At 40.4% G+C, this 16,418-nt stretch overlaps 2 protein-coding genes across 2 annotated transcripts in view; one reads left to right on the forward strand and one right to left on the reverse strand.

The window, feature by feature from the left end:
* The window catches only part of adarb2 (adenosine deaminase RNA specific B2 (inactive)), a gene marked incomplete at its 5' end in the record, with an annotated part of 512,623 nt that overhangs the window by 164,990 nt on the left and 331,215 nt on the right, over nucleotides 1–16,418 (forward strand). The gene's annotated exons all lie outside the window — the stretch shown is intronic.
* The window catches only part of sugct (succinyl-CoA:glutarate-CoA transferase), a gene marked incomplete at its 3' end in the record, with an annotated part of 157,242 nt that overhangs the window by 115,101 nt on the left and 25,723 nt on the right, over nucleotides 1–16,418 (reverse strand). Inside the window, exon 7 of the mRNA XM_084326304.1 lies at nucleotides 4,647–4,678. Within this exon, the coding sequence (XP_084182430.1) occupies nucleotides 4,647–4,678 (32 nt within the window). The remainder of the gene's footprint in view (nucleotides 1–4,646; nucleotides 4,679–16,418) is intronic.

Consider the following 16,418-nt stretch of genomic DNA (forward strand, 5'->3'; position numbering starts at 1 on the left):
GTGAACGCTGTTACACTGCCACCACCCACTTCAATGACAGAGCTCTCATATTTGCGAATGCATAAACTATATCTTAAATTATGGCTATGTGTCTAATATAGCTGTCGCGAAGTCATTGATAAGCGACAGCCATATTAGACACATAGCCATAATTTAAGATATAGTTTATGCATTCGCAAAATATGAGAGCGCGGTCATTGAAGGGCTTCGTTCTACAACGGAGGAACGGCCGCTGCTGCTGGAGCTGGACCGAGTAGAGCCGGCGGCGGTGCACGTTAGCCGGGGACAAACCACCGCATCGCCCCGCTGACGTTAAAAATGCGAAATAACGTTACTGATGTACAGTGACACCCAAAGTTTCTAGTTACAGTAGTGACGTGTGACTCGAGATAGTCCTAACACTGTAACAGTGTTTATTATTAAGAGTCAGATAGTCCTAACAGTGTTTATAGTCCTAACACAGTGTTTATTAGTAAGAGTCAGATAGTCCTAACAGTGTTTATTATTAAGAGTCAGACAGTCGTAACAGTGTTTATTATTGCGAGTCCTAACAGTGTTTATTATTTCATAACTGTATAAAAACGCGAAACATAATAATCAGTCAGCAGCGCTCCACTGCTACCGCAGCCCAACACAAGTGCGTTGGAACAGCAGCCCAACACTACACAAGTTGGTTGCCCGCGCTGCCGCGCTTGCTCTTTGGATTTCATTTGGGACGTGGGACGGCTGCGCTTGCCTGCGCGTGGGGGCGGGGGGGCGCGGCCAATCAGAGAAAAGCCGAACACAAGTTGGTTGCCTTTAATATTCACGCGACCAGGTCATGGATAATAGATTTTTCAGCCCGCTTCTCTAGCGTGCATAAGTACACACATACTATCGATAATCTAGCGTTTATTTGAAATAAATAATATATCAGCCGAAAAATGACAACGTGTTTTGTGTATTCCACTAAAGAGTTATTATCGCGGAATTTCTCTGGAATTACTAGAACTCTCCAAAACTATACTCGTATTCAAAACGGTATAAAATGGAAATGTACCAATGAAAAAACAATCCGTTTCGTACATGTTGACTGCAAGTCATTGCTACGCGAGGGGTCTTTTAGACCCATAGCCATAATTTAAGATATAGTTTAAGCCTTCGCAAATTTCCCCGACCTCCAGTTGACTTCCTTATTGGCACTCTAGCCCATATAATGGTCAAAGGGGTGTGACACTGAATGTGTTAATGCTAGTAAGACAAAGTTTATGTTGTTTTCAAGAGCCAGAAATATTAACTTTGATTCAAGATTCAAGAGTTGTATTCATCACATATACGAGGGCATACAGTGAAATGAGGTTGGCCATGCCCGCTTCGATTGTGCAATAAAAACAATAGAATAGTAATAATAATAAAAAGATACTGTACAACAATCACAACAAGTTATTTTCTTAGTGTCATTTTCCTTCCTTTAACACATTCGTGGCCAACCACGTATATATACGTGTTTCGGATCCAACACTTGAGGGCCAACCACGTATATATACGTGGTAAGGTTGTTTTGGCTTTTATTCCATTGTAATATCCTACTCAATGTCACCGAGTGGCACTGCAGATTTACCCTACTCTTGGGATTCGGAAAAGTGCATTACCGGCCAGATCCTCGTGGGGGCGCTGTCTCGATAATGCAGTGTTCCATGTTACAGACCGGTGTTTTTTTTTTTCATCATGGGTGGACTTTTTTGTTAGCCTGAAGCTATGCCTTTAGCATGTAGCCTAGAATACTTTTTGGGATGCTGAATTCAGTATGCAGTAAAGGAATATAGCATCAGCCAATGGACATATTGATCTACCAAATGGCGATCGATAACTGGGAAATCCTGTTTGGGATCCAACCGGCCCACGGTAAGAGCTTTTTCACGTAAATTTCAGCCCGATCGGGCCTTGCTTTGATAGCCGACCAGCGTATGAGGCTAATGAGGCTAATGCCGTTATTGGTAATCAATAATCAGAAACGACGTCCCCCGCCCCCCCCCCCCCTTCATGCATTCATGGTGGACCATGATACCGATAATATGCATTTTGAGTTTTAGCTGTAGCTTGTGTATAGCCGAAACGCCATTCGATTTAACGTTATTAGCTTAGCGTCCTTTATACAACGGCATGCAAATTTCTCGATTCTGATTGGCTGAAACAGTCCATTTACACGTATTTATTGGGAACAATCCACGGTCCTGGGCCCAGGACGCGCCCACAACCGCATCACATATCACTCCGCCGGCTCACTCCGGGAGAAATCAAGATGGCGGACCATAATCTTTTACAAATGGATATGTTGATAGCATCATAACGACTAAATATGAAGCGATTCTGTCAAGGCGAATGTCTTAGTCCTTTAAACAATGTTGGATGATGTAATTGATGGGTCATGAGTCATTTTAGAACAAAAGAAAAATCGCGGATTGATTGATTGATTATTTGCAATTTTATTTTAAATTTCTACTTCCTTCCCACTGACTGCAGCGTTCACTCTCACACTGTCCGACGCTGGCGTACCCACAAACACACACACACACACACACACACACACACACAGGCACACACACACACACACACACACACACATACACACTCCTGTCTGCAACAGCGGGGGAGTCAGACTGAGAGAGAAGCAGCGCTGTTTTAAGTGAGCATGGTCTATTGAATTGATTGATTGGTTGATTGCTAATTTTATTACTGTACCCCTGGTTTCCAACTGGTTAAGTTTAGGCTAAAAATAAATAAATAAAAAAATAGGGCGAAGAAAACTTTTTTTTTCTTATAGGGCAAAGAAAACGTTTTAATTTGTTTTACCTACTTTCTATAGAAGCATCTAAGAATGAACTTCTATAGAAAGTAGGTCTGCATCCCCTTAACAATTGTGTGTATTGAGCCGTACTGTATTGTACCCATTCTGTATCTGGTAATACAATTTTCAATCAATCAATCAATCATTCCAATAACCACTAATTAAAAACTAAAGAAAAGTTGGATGTGTTAGTTGGTTGGATGTCTTAGTTGAAAGGCAGTTGGATGTGTTAGTTGGTTCGATGTCTTAGTTGAAAGGCAGTTGGATGTGTTAGTTGGTTGGATGCCTTAGTTGAAAGGCAGTTGGATGTGTTAGTTTGCCATTAACACACAGTTGGATGTGTTAGTTGGTTGGATGCACTTCAAGCTGCTTCCACATGGAGGCAACTTCTCTCAATCATTCCAATAATACACAGTTGGATGTGTTAGTTGGTTGGATGCACGTCAAGCTGCTTCCACATGGAGGCAACTTGTCTTTTTTGTAGTTGTGGGAACTACTTTTTCTGGCGGATGGTTTTTTCAATAAATCTTCGATTAATGTGTGTTTATTGTATAGCAATAAGGTTGGATGAATATGGCAGTTGTATAAAAGCATTACACCACTTGCAGTCGTGATTTGTGAACAATAAACCATGCCTAGGGGGGTCTAACGACCACCCCTAGGCATGGTTTATTGTTCACAAACCACTCCTGCGCGTGATGCTTAAATATATCGCCTTCCAGGAAATACCCCAGAACATTGCGGTATATAGTTCATATTCACGACGCTATAAAATGGGAACGTATTGCTAATTTTTTTTTATTTAAGGCATAATGAAGGGACGGTTTATAGTGTCAATTGACAATGACAACGGACAGATAGCAATAATATAAAGTATAGATGTAGCTCTACAAACAGCCTCACGCACAATGAAAGGTTGTTATGATAAGCTGGGTTTATAGAGTGAGATTAGACGGATCCCAGTGGCCGCGAAAGTGTTAAAGTGACCTTTTATTGTGTGTTTAAAGTGACCTGTTGTGCGTTTGTGTGTGTGCAAGTGCAGAATGGTGTGTTGTGTGTGTGTATGTGTGTGTTCATGTGTGCTTGTGTGTGGAGAGATCAGTGTTCATTGTTCTGATGGCCTGGGGGAAGAAGCTGAGCCTTAGCCTCTCTGTTCTTGTTGCGTGTATACGGAGGCGCTTGCCTGACCGCAGCAACTTGAACAGGCTGTTGTTGGGGTGGTGAGGGTCCTTCATTATTCTACAGGCAACAAGTCCTGCAGGGGTGGTAGTGCAATACCCGTAGTCCATTCTGTTGAGCACACCACTCTTTGTAGGGCCTTCCTATCCTTGGCCGTGTTGTTTCCAAACCATGCAGTGATGTTTCCAGCCAGTCAGAATGCTCTCTACAGCCCCAGAATAGAAGGAGTGGAGTATCTTCCCTGATACTCAGAACTTCCTTAATGGTCTCAGGTGGTAGAGGCGCTGTTTCGCCTTTTTATGATGTGATGATGTGTGGATATCTACTGTCAGTGGCTCTTGTATAGAGAGAGTCACCGAGTATAAATATCTTGGCCTGTGGCTTGACGAGAAATGTACATTTAAGTTCCATGTGGACAATCTTGCCTCTAAACTGCGACAGAAAATTGGTTTCCTGTACAGAAACAGATCCAATTGTCCTCTATTTAGTAGGAAAAGAATTGTTGAATCAGTCTTCTTATCAGTTTTGGATTATGGTGATGTAATGTATAGGCATGCTGCGGCATCAACTCTTAAACCTCTGGATTATGCACATCACTCAGCTCTTAGGTTTATTACTGGGTGACAGATATGATACTCACCTTTGTGTCCTGATAGGGTGGGTTGGCCTTCTCTTACAGAAAGGTGCAACAAACACTGGTATTTATTTATTTTTAAAGCCCTTATTGGTAAACAACCTGTTTATATCTCTTCACTGTTAGAATATTGGAACCTATTCAGCTTGATCAAATTACTGGATGGTTCTTAGGGTCCCTCAAGTTTGTTCTGATCTAGAGAAGTCAGCTTTTTCCTTTGATGCCTCTAACTCTAATAGAATGTCCTTCAACTCTCTCTGAAATTGGAGGTTCTCCCTTCCCTTGGTATGTTTAAACGTATGATTTCAGACCATTGTGTGACTACCTAACTTTAGTCTTTAGATCTTTTTCAATTATTTTTAAAGTTTTTTATTTTTATTCTGGTGTTTAATTTTCTGTGAACATTGCTTGTATTATGTACTGTTTACATTTTGTACAATCGTCGTTTCTGTAAATGAGGGAAACCTTAGAAGCTTACGATTTTAAATAAAGGTTGAAATGAACATTTAACGACACATAATTCATGAACGTGAGAATTGTAACTCATTGTCCCATTGTCCTTTATTACTTCCTTATTATTATAATTTTATTATTATAATTGTATTATTATTATTATTATTATTATTATTATTATTATTATTATTATTATTATTATTATTATTATTATTATTATTAATATTATTATTATTATTATTATTATTATTATTATTATTATTATTATTATTATTATTATTATTATTATTATTATTATTATTATTATTATTATATCACTACATACAGGCTGAGGATAATCACTGCCATGGAGCACAACATAAAGATCAGCACCGGTAGCTCAATTTCACTCATACAGTGTATCTTTTCCCCCAATGCTTTACAAATATAATTGACCATAAAGAAAGTGCATTTCTTGTCTGAGTTCTTTAAACACAAGTGTTTGTCCGAGGGGAGCAACAGAAAAGAGGGTGGAGTTTGAGATCAATTCAAGTCTTTCATGATCAAATAACCAAAAGAAATGAGTAGATATAGATGTCTTTTTTTTTTAAATAAGTACACTACGTATTTCATCATATGAAAGGCAGTAAAAGATAGAGTGGGTATCGTTTACAATTTCTCCCAAATCACATAAACTAAATCGTTCCTCCCCTGGGGTATCATTCAACCTATGGCCTTCTATGAACCGGAACGTAACTGTGCACAAAAATATCTTTGACTTTTAGATTTTGCATAACATATGGTTCTGAGCTATAGTTATTCTTTTAGGTATCTATTTTGGTTTATACCATATATCAACAGACCATCTTTCTTTATACAAAGACAATAATCTACTCCTAATGTCCACACTGGAACCACTTAAAAAGAAAAAAAATATGAAAACATATATATATATATTTATTCTTGGCCCAGGCATAACCATTAGAGGTTTTCATCTATTGTGCACAAGCCTACATGATGTAATAAAGATGACAGCATTTCAAAAAAACTATTTCCTGTACACGTCTGCAGATAAAACCCCGTCAGTGGTTTCCAAAACCAGGTCTTTGGTCGCTCAAAGCCAAATGTTTTCGTAGCCCCTGGAAATTTGGATTTGATGGTTTTGAGGAACGGAAACCGCTCTCAAAACATTTCAAAACACGGCCAACGGGGATACAAAGATGTAACAACTCAATATCAACAGCCCTCCAGGCCTTGTAAGCATATCGGATTTGGACAGACATTATTCCCCTTTGGCTGACTGGTAAATGGAAATGGACTGCATTTATATATCGCTTTTTATCCTAAACGATTTACAACGCATGCCTCACATTCACCCATTCACTCACACATCCGGAGGCAAGGTGCCAACCTGCTCAGTCATCGGGAGCAGTAACCGTCTGTAGTGTGGTCGTGAAAGATGAACCTTCTGTAGTGTGTAGGGCTGCACGATTTTGGGAAATAATCTAATTGCGATTTTTTTCGGACAGATATTGCGATTGCGATTATATTTATAATATATATTTTTAAGCAGCCCCACAGAGGTTTATTGTAAAATGCGGCTAGCATCTGGCCTACGCGGTGGGTCTGTTCGGGACACCGAGCCTGAAAATGTTTCTTTTTACCTGGGAATCGATACCGGTACCCAACGGTACCTTTACTCTCCCTCTCTGAAGTCTAAACTTCACAACAACACAATCTAAAACCCCTTACCTCCCTCTCCCAAACCGATCTTGTATCTCAATGGGAATTCCTGGTTAAAAAAAATTATAATAATAATAATAATTGCGTTTTTTTTTTTTTTTTGCGATTTGATAATTGCATCATTCCAAATCGCGATTTCGATTTTTAAAATCGATTAATCGTGCAGCCCTAGTAGTGTGGTTGTGAAAGTTAAGTGTTTGGCTCAAAGACGCTTTGACGCACTCATCGGGAGGAGCCGGACCCAAAACTGGAGACCTTTTCCGACGACCGCTCTACCTCCTGAGCCACTGTCGCCCCCGTTACGCTAACAGCGTTGGGTCCAATAGGTTACGAGTATCAGTCCTAGCTACGACTGTGGCCTCTAAGAGGTGGGGTCACAGTATACATTAGCTCTATGGTGGAGACAGGGTGGATACTATGGTTGGCTGGCTGAGCCACGTATAACTTCCATCGTCTATCGTAACAGTTCCAGCTCCCTTCTTTGGTCCAATTAAAGGAACACGCCAACATTTTGGGAAATTAGCTTACCGTCTTCTCCAGAGAGAGACAAGAAGATAGATACCAGTTTCCTCTCTGTGTGTTCAGTAGGAAGCTATCTGGCTGCATGTTAGCCAGTTAGCTTAGCACAATGAATGGAAGCGGACAGACCGGTTAGCCTAGGCATTGTCCAACTAACTATCTCCCGAAGGCTAACCGGTCATGTCTGCTTCCATTCATTGTGCTAAGCTAGGCTAACATGCAGCCAGATAGCTTTCTACTGAACGCACAGAGAGGAAACTGGTATCTATTTCTGTCTCTCTCTGGAGAAGCTAATTTCCACAAATGTTGGCGTGTTCTTTTAAGATTTGGCTCAATCGGTAGTGTGGCTTTCATATTTTCCCACTCACGCTGCGAGATGTTTCTTTGCTACCAGGGACAGGTGAGGTAACTCCACACAGCCTATTTGAATGAGCAAAGTAATCAACCTACACCTGCCACCACACCTGATTGATTGATTGATTGATTGATTGATTGATTGATTGAACATTTTATTAACAGATTGCAGAATGGGTACAGTACAGTACAGCTCAATTAATACACACAATTGTTAAGGCGATGCAGACCAGAGAAAGACTTTCGTCTTGTTTACATCAGGGTCCCCCATTTTCAATTCATCATAACATATATGACATACATGACATACAGATAGACAGTACTGCTACATCTATACATTTATGACATACCAGATTTACAAATGCAGTACTGTTTGTGATGCAAAAAGTCTAAAAAAGAGAGTATATACATTTGACGAAGAAACTGTACATTGGTGACACGTGATACAACTGGTTTCTAAAACTATAGGATGAGACAGCAAATCGGTATTGTTATATGAAATTAGAAACACAAACCGCCATGATAGATAAGCTAATGTTAGCTAACTAATGAACCGTTAGCTAGCGTCAGACGTGGCGACGATTCAATTCAGTGTGGATGACGTATTGCCGGCCTGGTGAATTTACAATGCTAAGCAAAGCAAACGTTGTATCAATTATACCAAGCTGACAAACTGAAACGATGTGGTAGAAGTGGTTGTCATGAACTGATTATTATACACTGTATATAATTAGATTTGTATGATTTCATAATATTGATAAGAGTCAGTTTATAACATTGGTTTATGACCCAGAAGCAGGCCGGAACAAATTTCACAAATGGAAGGGATTTTGCACCGGACTAGAATTTTCGTGACAACAAACCTAATTTCCTTGACAACAAACCTAAACTTATCTGAATGCCTCCAGTCCCCATCTGTAGACCGATAGGCTGCAGTAAGCAAGTAAGTGGTGAGTGTGTATGTTTGTCTTTTAACCACTGCACAACTGAAGTTCCGAAAGGAAAATAAAGTAATTTGAAGTTGAAGTTGAAGTTGAAGCAGGTCTGTGGTCACAGAGGAATGCACCATGGGTAATCAGTGGGGGTTGTGGGTATTTATCTCTGGCAGCAATGGGAATCAACCACAGCGACCGTTACCCCAACAGCATCACGGAGATCCCGTTGCCTCCCCCTGCTCCTTTACATGTGACGTATCATAAAGGAGTCATATGATGGAAAATAGGTTTTACCTATTCGGCAGTCTGGAATGTTATGCATGGTCGGAAAAGGACACAACGTACTCCTTTGTGGGATTGAAAGTCGTAAGTCTTATTGAAGATTAACAAGCCTAAACAAGCTGTTCACAAGTATTGTCATTCATGATGTCATCAATGAAGAATCAATTAGCTGTGCTTTTTGGAGCCAGGAACAAATGGACTGGATTCTGTAACCACTCAAAGCACTTCACATCTTGTGCCTCACATTTTGCCCATTCACTCACGCACAGCAACGCAGAGCGGGCACCCGTGCATGGCCTGCTCGCTGGGACCAGTTCATGGTTCAGTGACTTTCCATCTGGTGTAGCCAGGCAGGGAAGGAAATAATGAATAAAAAAATGTGGTGTATGATACACTAATCACCTGCACCTGTTTGGTTCCTCCCAGCCCATGTGTGTCTTTTCCTGCTACTGTTTGTTCTGCTTTTATTTACATCTTCTTGCACTACACCTTGCTGCACTTCTACTGTATTTATTGTATTTATCTTATACTGTTCTCGCCATGTGGCCCAGGTCGTTATTGTAAATGAGAACTGGTTCTCAATTAACTTAACCTGGTTTAAAAAAAGGCTAAAAAAGATTATTAAAAAAAATGGCGTGTTACAATGGAAGAAATATGTGCTGGAAAGGATTTAGACTAGTTTATTTTGCAAAACCACACAAACGTGTTCCACTGATTCAGGCCGGGAAAGGGCACCTCCATGGTAGTTGATGAAGGGGGTGAGAGCGACACTGCACCCATCTGGGGTCCTGAACCATAACTCAAGAAACACTGCTCTGTGACAACTAGAGGTAATACACTTTGGTAAAACAGCATGTCACTCAATCCAAATGAAAAAGAAATCAAAGACTCTATGTTAACTATGTACATGTTAAATCAACTAATGTGTTACCTTTTTAAACCGTCAAGTCTGGCAAGTTACGGTGAAATTAAGAGCACTTCAAGTAGCCTAATAGGCCAAGGAATAGCCTATTTGAAGTAATCTTTGAGCAGATTTTCACCCAGCGGGTCTGGAGTTAATATAACAGGCCACCACAACATGATCTAAACCAGACCGCCGACATTCTTCTGTACCACCATCGCATTATCAGGAGGCAATCAGGCAGAGCCAGAGTCACAAACTCTCTGTCACACACACACACACACACACACACACACACACACACACACACACACACACACACACACACACACACACACACACACACACACACACACACACACACACACACACACACACACACACACACACACACACACACACACACACACACACACACACACACACACACACACACACACACACACACACACACACACACACAGACACACACAGTCATCCTTGTGTTGTTTGTGAGGATATTCTATGAACTTACTATGAACTTGTTTTTTTTTCAAGGCTTTTATTGAAAAATAGTTTTGAAGATCAAATCTTGTTTTTATAAAGACAATAATTATCTGACCAGAATGAAGCAGTAATGCGAATGCAGTTGTCTTGTTTAGATCACATAGGCCTAAACATGTATTCATTATTACAAAAAGAAATATTATTATAAAAATAATCACCATCCGAGGGGATGAGGTGGAGATGGTGGAGACATACAAGTTCCTTGGAGTACACCTGAACAACAAATTAGACTGGTCGGACAACACAGAGGCCCTCTACAGGAAGGGACAGAGCAGGCTGTTCTTCCTGAGGATACTCAGGTCCTTCAACGTGTGCAATAGACTGCTGCAGTCGCTTTACCAGTCTGTAGTAGCCAGCGTCCTCTTCTTTGACGTGGTATGCTGGGGGGGCTACATCAACTCATGGCACACCAACAAACTGAACAAGCTGGTGAGGAAGGCTAGCTCCATGGTGGGAGTCGAGCTGGTAAATCTAGAAGTGGTGGCAGAGAGGAGGGTGAGAAGGAAGCTGGCCGCTATCCTGGAGAACCCCTCCCACCCCCTCTATAAAAAAAACAAAAACAAAAAACAAAAAAATTCAAATCTAACCCTAACTAACCTCACTGTCATGGTCCTAATAAACTAACCTACACTGTAGCACTCAACACTTTGATGAACATTGTTACTCAGCTGATAGAGTTGTGCCCTTCCTGATGACTTGTCGTACAGAACTTGTAAGTCGCTTTGTATAAAAGCGTCACGCTAAATGACTAAATGTAAATGTAAGGAGCTAGCCAAGGTGAGGAGCAGAGTTCATACATACCATGTCACAACAGCAGTCATAGTGTATATTTTCAGGAATACGTTTGTTTAACAATAGGTTAAAGTGTTATTAGTGAACTATTAGTTTTTGAAATGCATTCATTTACAAGCGATTATCCGCCATTTTTAATCCGTGCCGCAATTCTGTTTGTAGTCATATGAGGAGACAAGACCTTGAGCTTTGAATGAGTGTTGAAATTTCGAAAAACAACATTACCCAGCTCATGCCAGCTTCTGTCAAGCAAATTACTTGTGGAAGAATTTTTTTTATTTCTTTAATTTTTCGCTGGAAAACACTGTGGTTCCATAGCCTGAAGTCTATGTAGTACAAATCCAAATCGTATAAAAATCCATTCAAAGATGAGTGCTTGAGAAAGGTTTTAGTAAACCGTGTACCCCCCAAAAAAGCGAGAAAATCCAAAATGGCTATCCACCTCCATGCGTTCTGAAGCTTCAGTCACAACTAATTTTCGCTCGTCAACTTTCACCTACTTCCCCCACTCGCACCCACCCACGTGAGGTATCGTTGGAAGCGGACGCTCGTTGGCTAATCATTTTCGCCATCAGTGGTGATTGGTCAGTTCTAGAGCGTATAGAGTCAGACATGGTCTTTTGACGGGCAGCCTGTAAAAAGACGCTCGCCTGACACATCGTAATCTAACATCGAGAACCGAGGCACGCAATTGGTCGAGTGAGGTGGTGTTCGAAAGAGAACGTGGCCCCAATGCCTACGAGCAAGATAACATGCAATCACCTCACCGCTGACGTAGTCGACCCCCACCCCCCCATTGGGTAAGTCGGTGACAATTTCAATGTGGTAATAATTTGGGGAAGGAGCTGATCCTAGATCAGATGGGTAACTTCACCCTGCAAAGCCTTTGATATAGAGGTTGCCGGTTCGGCTGTGCCTAACAAATTCTATTTATCTGACACGGCACATCTATCATGTATACAAGGTTGCTGGTTCGCTGTGCTAAACAAGCTCTATTTATCTGACATATGGCACTATCTATCACGTTTACAACTTTTGTTTTCATTGTAAATCTTCTCTCACTTTAATCGTATTGCTAGGCTATTACCATACACTGGTAATAATCAGACACGATAGCTTTGGTAATACAGAAATAATCATCTGCTAACTTTGTCACCTAACTAGCTGTAGATGTCTTTGTATTTTAAAGTGTGCTATACAAATACAATTCATGATTATTGTTTATTATTAGTAAGCTGGTAGCAAACTGTGATATATGAAATGATACCCACTCAGCCTATACATCCTAAAACATAAAACGCCACCTCGTAATAACTCAGCAAACATGTTCACGTTGTGTGTGATGGTGTACTGTATGTCCGTAGTTAGGACATCTTCCCACAGCGTCCAGAAATGCTGTAAATATAGTTCCAGAATGAAAATCCAACTGGCGTCCTAGAGGTGTTTTTCCACATCCTACTATTACATTCTCAACGTCATCGCTAGACCATTTTTCAATATGATGCAATCTATATTATCAATATTAGTAATAATATTTGTAGGGCGGCTACGTGGCGTAGTGGGCAATGCGCTCACCACGAAATGCTGGAGACGCTCGGCTCGTCAGTTCGAGCCCAGCGCTCCACATTTGCTTTCAGTTTAGCTGGTCGTCCGTACTAATACACATTGGCCGTATTAGGGGGTGGGAAACTGATGGGTGGGGATCGGGCGTTGTGGACAGCGACTCCTACAGGTCGGTTGGTGCGCCTGCGCAGTAGAATCAGGAAGTGTCGGGGGCAGCGTGAGCCTCCCACGCGTTACTCCTCGCCACTGAGAGATCGAGCTGCGCAGGTGAAAAGATGCGACTGCTGTTACCTCAAGTACCGGAGGGGACTTGTGCTATGTATGACTTAGTCCACATTGCAGCCGGCTTGTGGGAGGCAAGAAACAGCGTCCGTGACAGGGGAGGGTTGAATTGGATGATACGAAATTGGGATTGGAGAAAATATAGGAAAATGGGAGAAAAAGTGGATCAAAAAAAATGTGTAATAATATTTGTATTGGTTTTAATTCATCTATTTGATCCGTGACCAGGAGGGTGATGATTTATATTTTCTTTGTACCCTCGGAGACTAAATCAGACTCGGAAGTCAACTACATTGACACTATGTTTGATGTGTTCTGATAGAGAACTGTATGCTACAGTCTACTGCAGGGCTTTCCCTAAAAAAAGTGTGTGTGTGTGTGTCTGTGTGTGTCTGTGTCTGTGTGTGTGTGTGTGTGTGTGTGTGTGTGTGTGTGTGTGTGTGTGTGTGTGTGTGTGTGTGTGTGTGTGTGTGTGTGTGTGTGTGTGTGTGCGCGCATGCGTGCATGCATGCGTGTGTTTTTGTGTTCAACATTAAACTATTGTGCAACCTTATACACTCTTATTTGGAACGTACCCTTGTGTTTGCTATTTGATTGAAATGTGGCAGGAAATTACACCAAATGGCTTTCTTTATTGCAATTTGTTGGCCTTTACTGTAAGTCCCATTCAAATGTATTGAGGTGTATTGGTCTCTGCTTTGTTAGCAAATCATTTCACGAACGGCCACCTCCGGCTCACTTCAGGGCAAACGCCCATTGATTGTAGAGAATTTGCAACCAAATATAAAAAATATGACTTTATTTTAAGTTGTACAATAAACTTTTTTCCTATAAAATGAGGGGACTATGCATAAATAAAATATATATATAAATCACCTTATACTTGAATAATCTCTTAAATGTATGTATCGAACTACACATTTTTTATTCATTGTCCCAGTTATTCCATAACAGTTATACTGTACATCTACTTTTTACATTTATCCATTGCCTTTGTGATATTGAAGACACAAGTTCCCCTGAGTTTATACCGGCTCGCTCTAGTTTGGAACAACTCCTGAATGCAGCATGGAAGTGAGTGGTTATGTGCTTTATACATTATTATTAGTGCTGTCAGGCGATAAAAAAAAATGTATCTAATTAATTACAGGATTTGTAATTAATTAATCTAATTAATCGCATTTTAATCGCATAACCATTTTATGCCTGATATTCTATATTCTATAATCATATTTCAAATTGCATGTGTCCGGATGGCAGAATTCAGTACTGTATCTACAAAACCTTCTGTTTAATCATCTTCCATCTATTAATTTGCTTAGATTTTTCAGGTCTGGTCAATTTGAGCATGGTGTTATTCACAGTCAAAGATTACAAAAATGTAATTTATATTCTCATTTGGTTCATTACAATTTACTCAAGCCTAGTAACAGACACAGTATTTCTGACACTGGGAATACATTCCCTGAGATCCATAGATGTCCCTAGAATCAGATACCAAGAACATGCAAATGGTCCATATAAAAAAAAAAAAAAAATCTAATGTATTCTACTGACAGCCCTAATTATTATTGTAATGTATCCAATCCAATGTGCTGGAGTTCAGATCCAAAACAACAACTAAATAAAAGCTTAAGGACTGAACTGCTGGCAGCATCTCTTCCCTCTGTCCACCACTGTCCTCTCCGGGTTTAGCTTGTGTGTGTGTTTTCCCTGTATTTTCAATCACTTATTCAGAGAAAGAAATGATAGCAATTAAATTACAAAATTATTTATTTATTTATTTATTTAAAATCAGTTATTCCTAAGATACTAATGATAAGGATAAGCGCTCAATGAAGAAACCCACTCCCGTTGCCAAAAGAAAGTCGAACATGCCTATAAATACTTATTATACTATGGAAGTATACACTACAACTGTATTACGTGGCACATAATGGCCCCCAAACAGCATTGCCAACTTCAACAGACTCGCAGACAAATTGTGATTTGAAAGAGCAGCATTCTACGCCCTCCAGAACATCAGTCTCTGTCAATGGCACAGCACCAGGTTTTTGTCTTTCGGTGACATCAAATTATTAAGATTTGCTTTGTTCCTAGCTATATTCATAGATATCGATTTGTGTGTTTATGATCCACACGGCACCCTCTCAGGGGTAATCTTAATGATGATGAAGCAATAGGGTTCTAGAACTTAGCAGAAGGAAGGTTATTGAAGCTCTGTTTTGTATTATTGAATTTTCATTCAATCAATCACTGTGCAGATTGATTGATTGAATGAAAGTTTTATTAACAGATTGCAGAATGGGTACAATACAGTACGGCTCAATACACACAAGTGTTAAGGGGATGCAGACCAGAGAAAGACTTTCGTCTTGTTTACATTAGGGTCCCCCATTTTCAATTCATAATGAATTGTAAGTAAGGGTGCAACTTGCTCCGTGCAATCCATTCTTTGTGGATCTAGCCCACAAAGTGGACTGGAAAATGTGGAGTACAGGATTTTTTCCCCCATCCATTTTCATTGAGTCCATTCCAAAATCCCTTATGTCATCTGGGAGACGATAGGGGGCGCTTTTTTCCACATCTGATCGCCGGGCGGCACTCGGGTATACTAGGGTAGGCTCGCGTGATGCAATATGATTTCAGATCGCTAAAAAAAAAAAAAAAAAAAAAAATCCGAGAAATCTCGTGAGTGGCTTTCAACGAGATATTAATAATTCCGAGAAAACTCGTGAGTGGCATAGAAAGTGTTAAGGTCTCCAGAGTTTGCACTGAATTAAGAAAATCTGCTTTTAGTTTCTGTGCCCACGACACGTGGGATGTTTAGCAAAGAAACTTAAAACTCAATACTTTAGTATCCATTGGTCAAATACATTTGATTTGATTGATCAGTTTAAAGCTATAATGTGCCAACCATGTCACCTCAGTCAGTAGTTGCTTTGATTGATTTTTTATTGTTTCATTGATTGACTTTTCTGTTTCTATATTGTCTTTGTCAATGTAAATGAGCTCTTGATGATCTTTCGATTAAATAAAGATTGAATTCTGGGGGAAAAAGTTATAGAACTGATATAGAACCCTACAGAGGGAAACATGATACAATTCAGAGAAAACATTACACACACACAGACACACACACACACACACACACACACACACACACACACACACACACACACACACACACACATACACACACACACACACACCTGAATGGGTTAACTGTCGTCCGCCTCTCAAGACTCCAGTACCTCTATAGACTGATGGATTTGAAAATGTTTCATGAAGTGGCGTGCATTAATACAGGCTCTCCGTTTTGAATGCGTCTGTACTGTATTATGCGTGATAAATGACACATTTGTACCGAACTCTAAAAAGACGTCTCCTTCCTTGGCCTGAGTGGGAGGGGGTGGGCTGGGCTGGGCT

Source organism: Notolepis coatsorum (assembly GCF_963971535.1).
Source record: "Notolepis coatsorum genome assembly, chromosome: 12".
Taxonomy (NCBI): Eukaryota; Metazoa; Chordata; class Actinopteri; order Aulopiformes; family Paralepididae; genus Notolepis; species Notolepis coatsorum.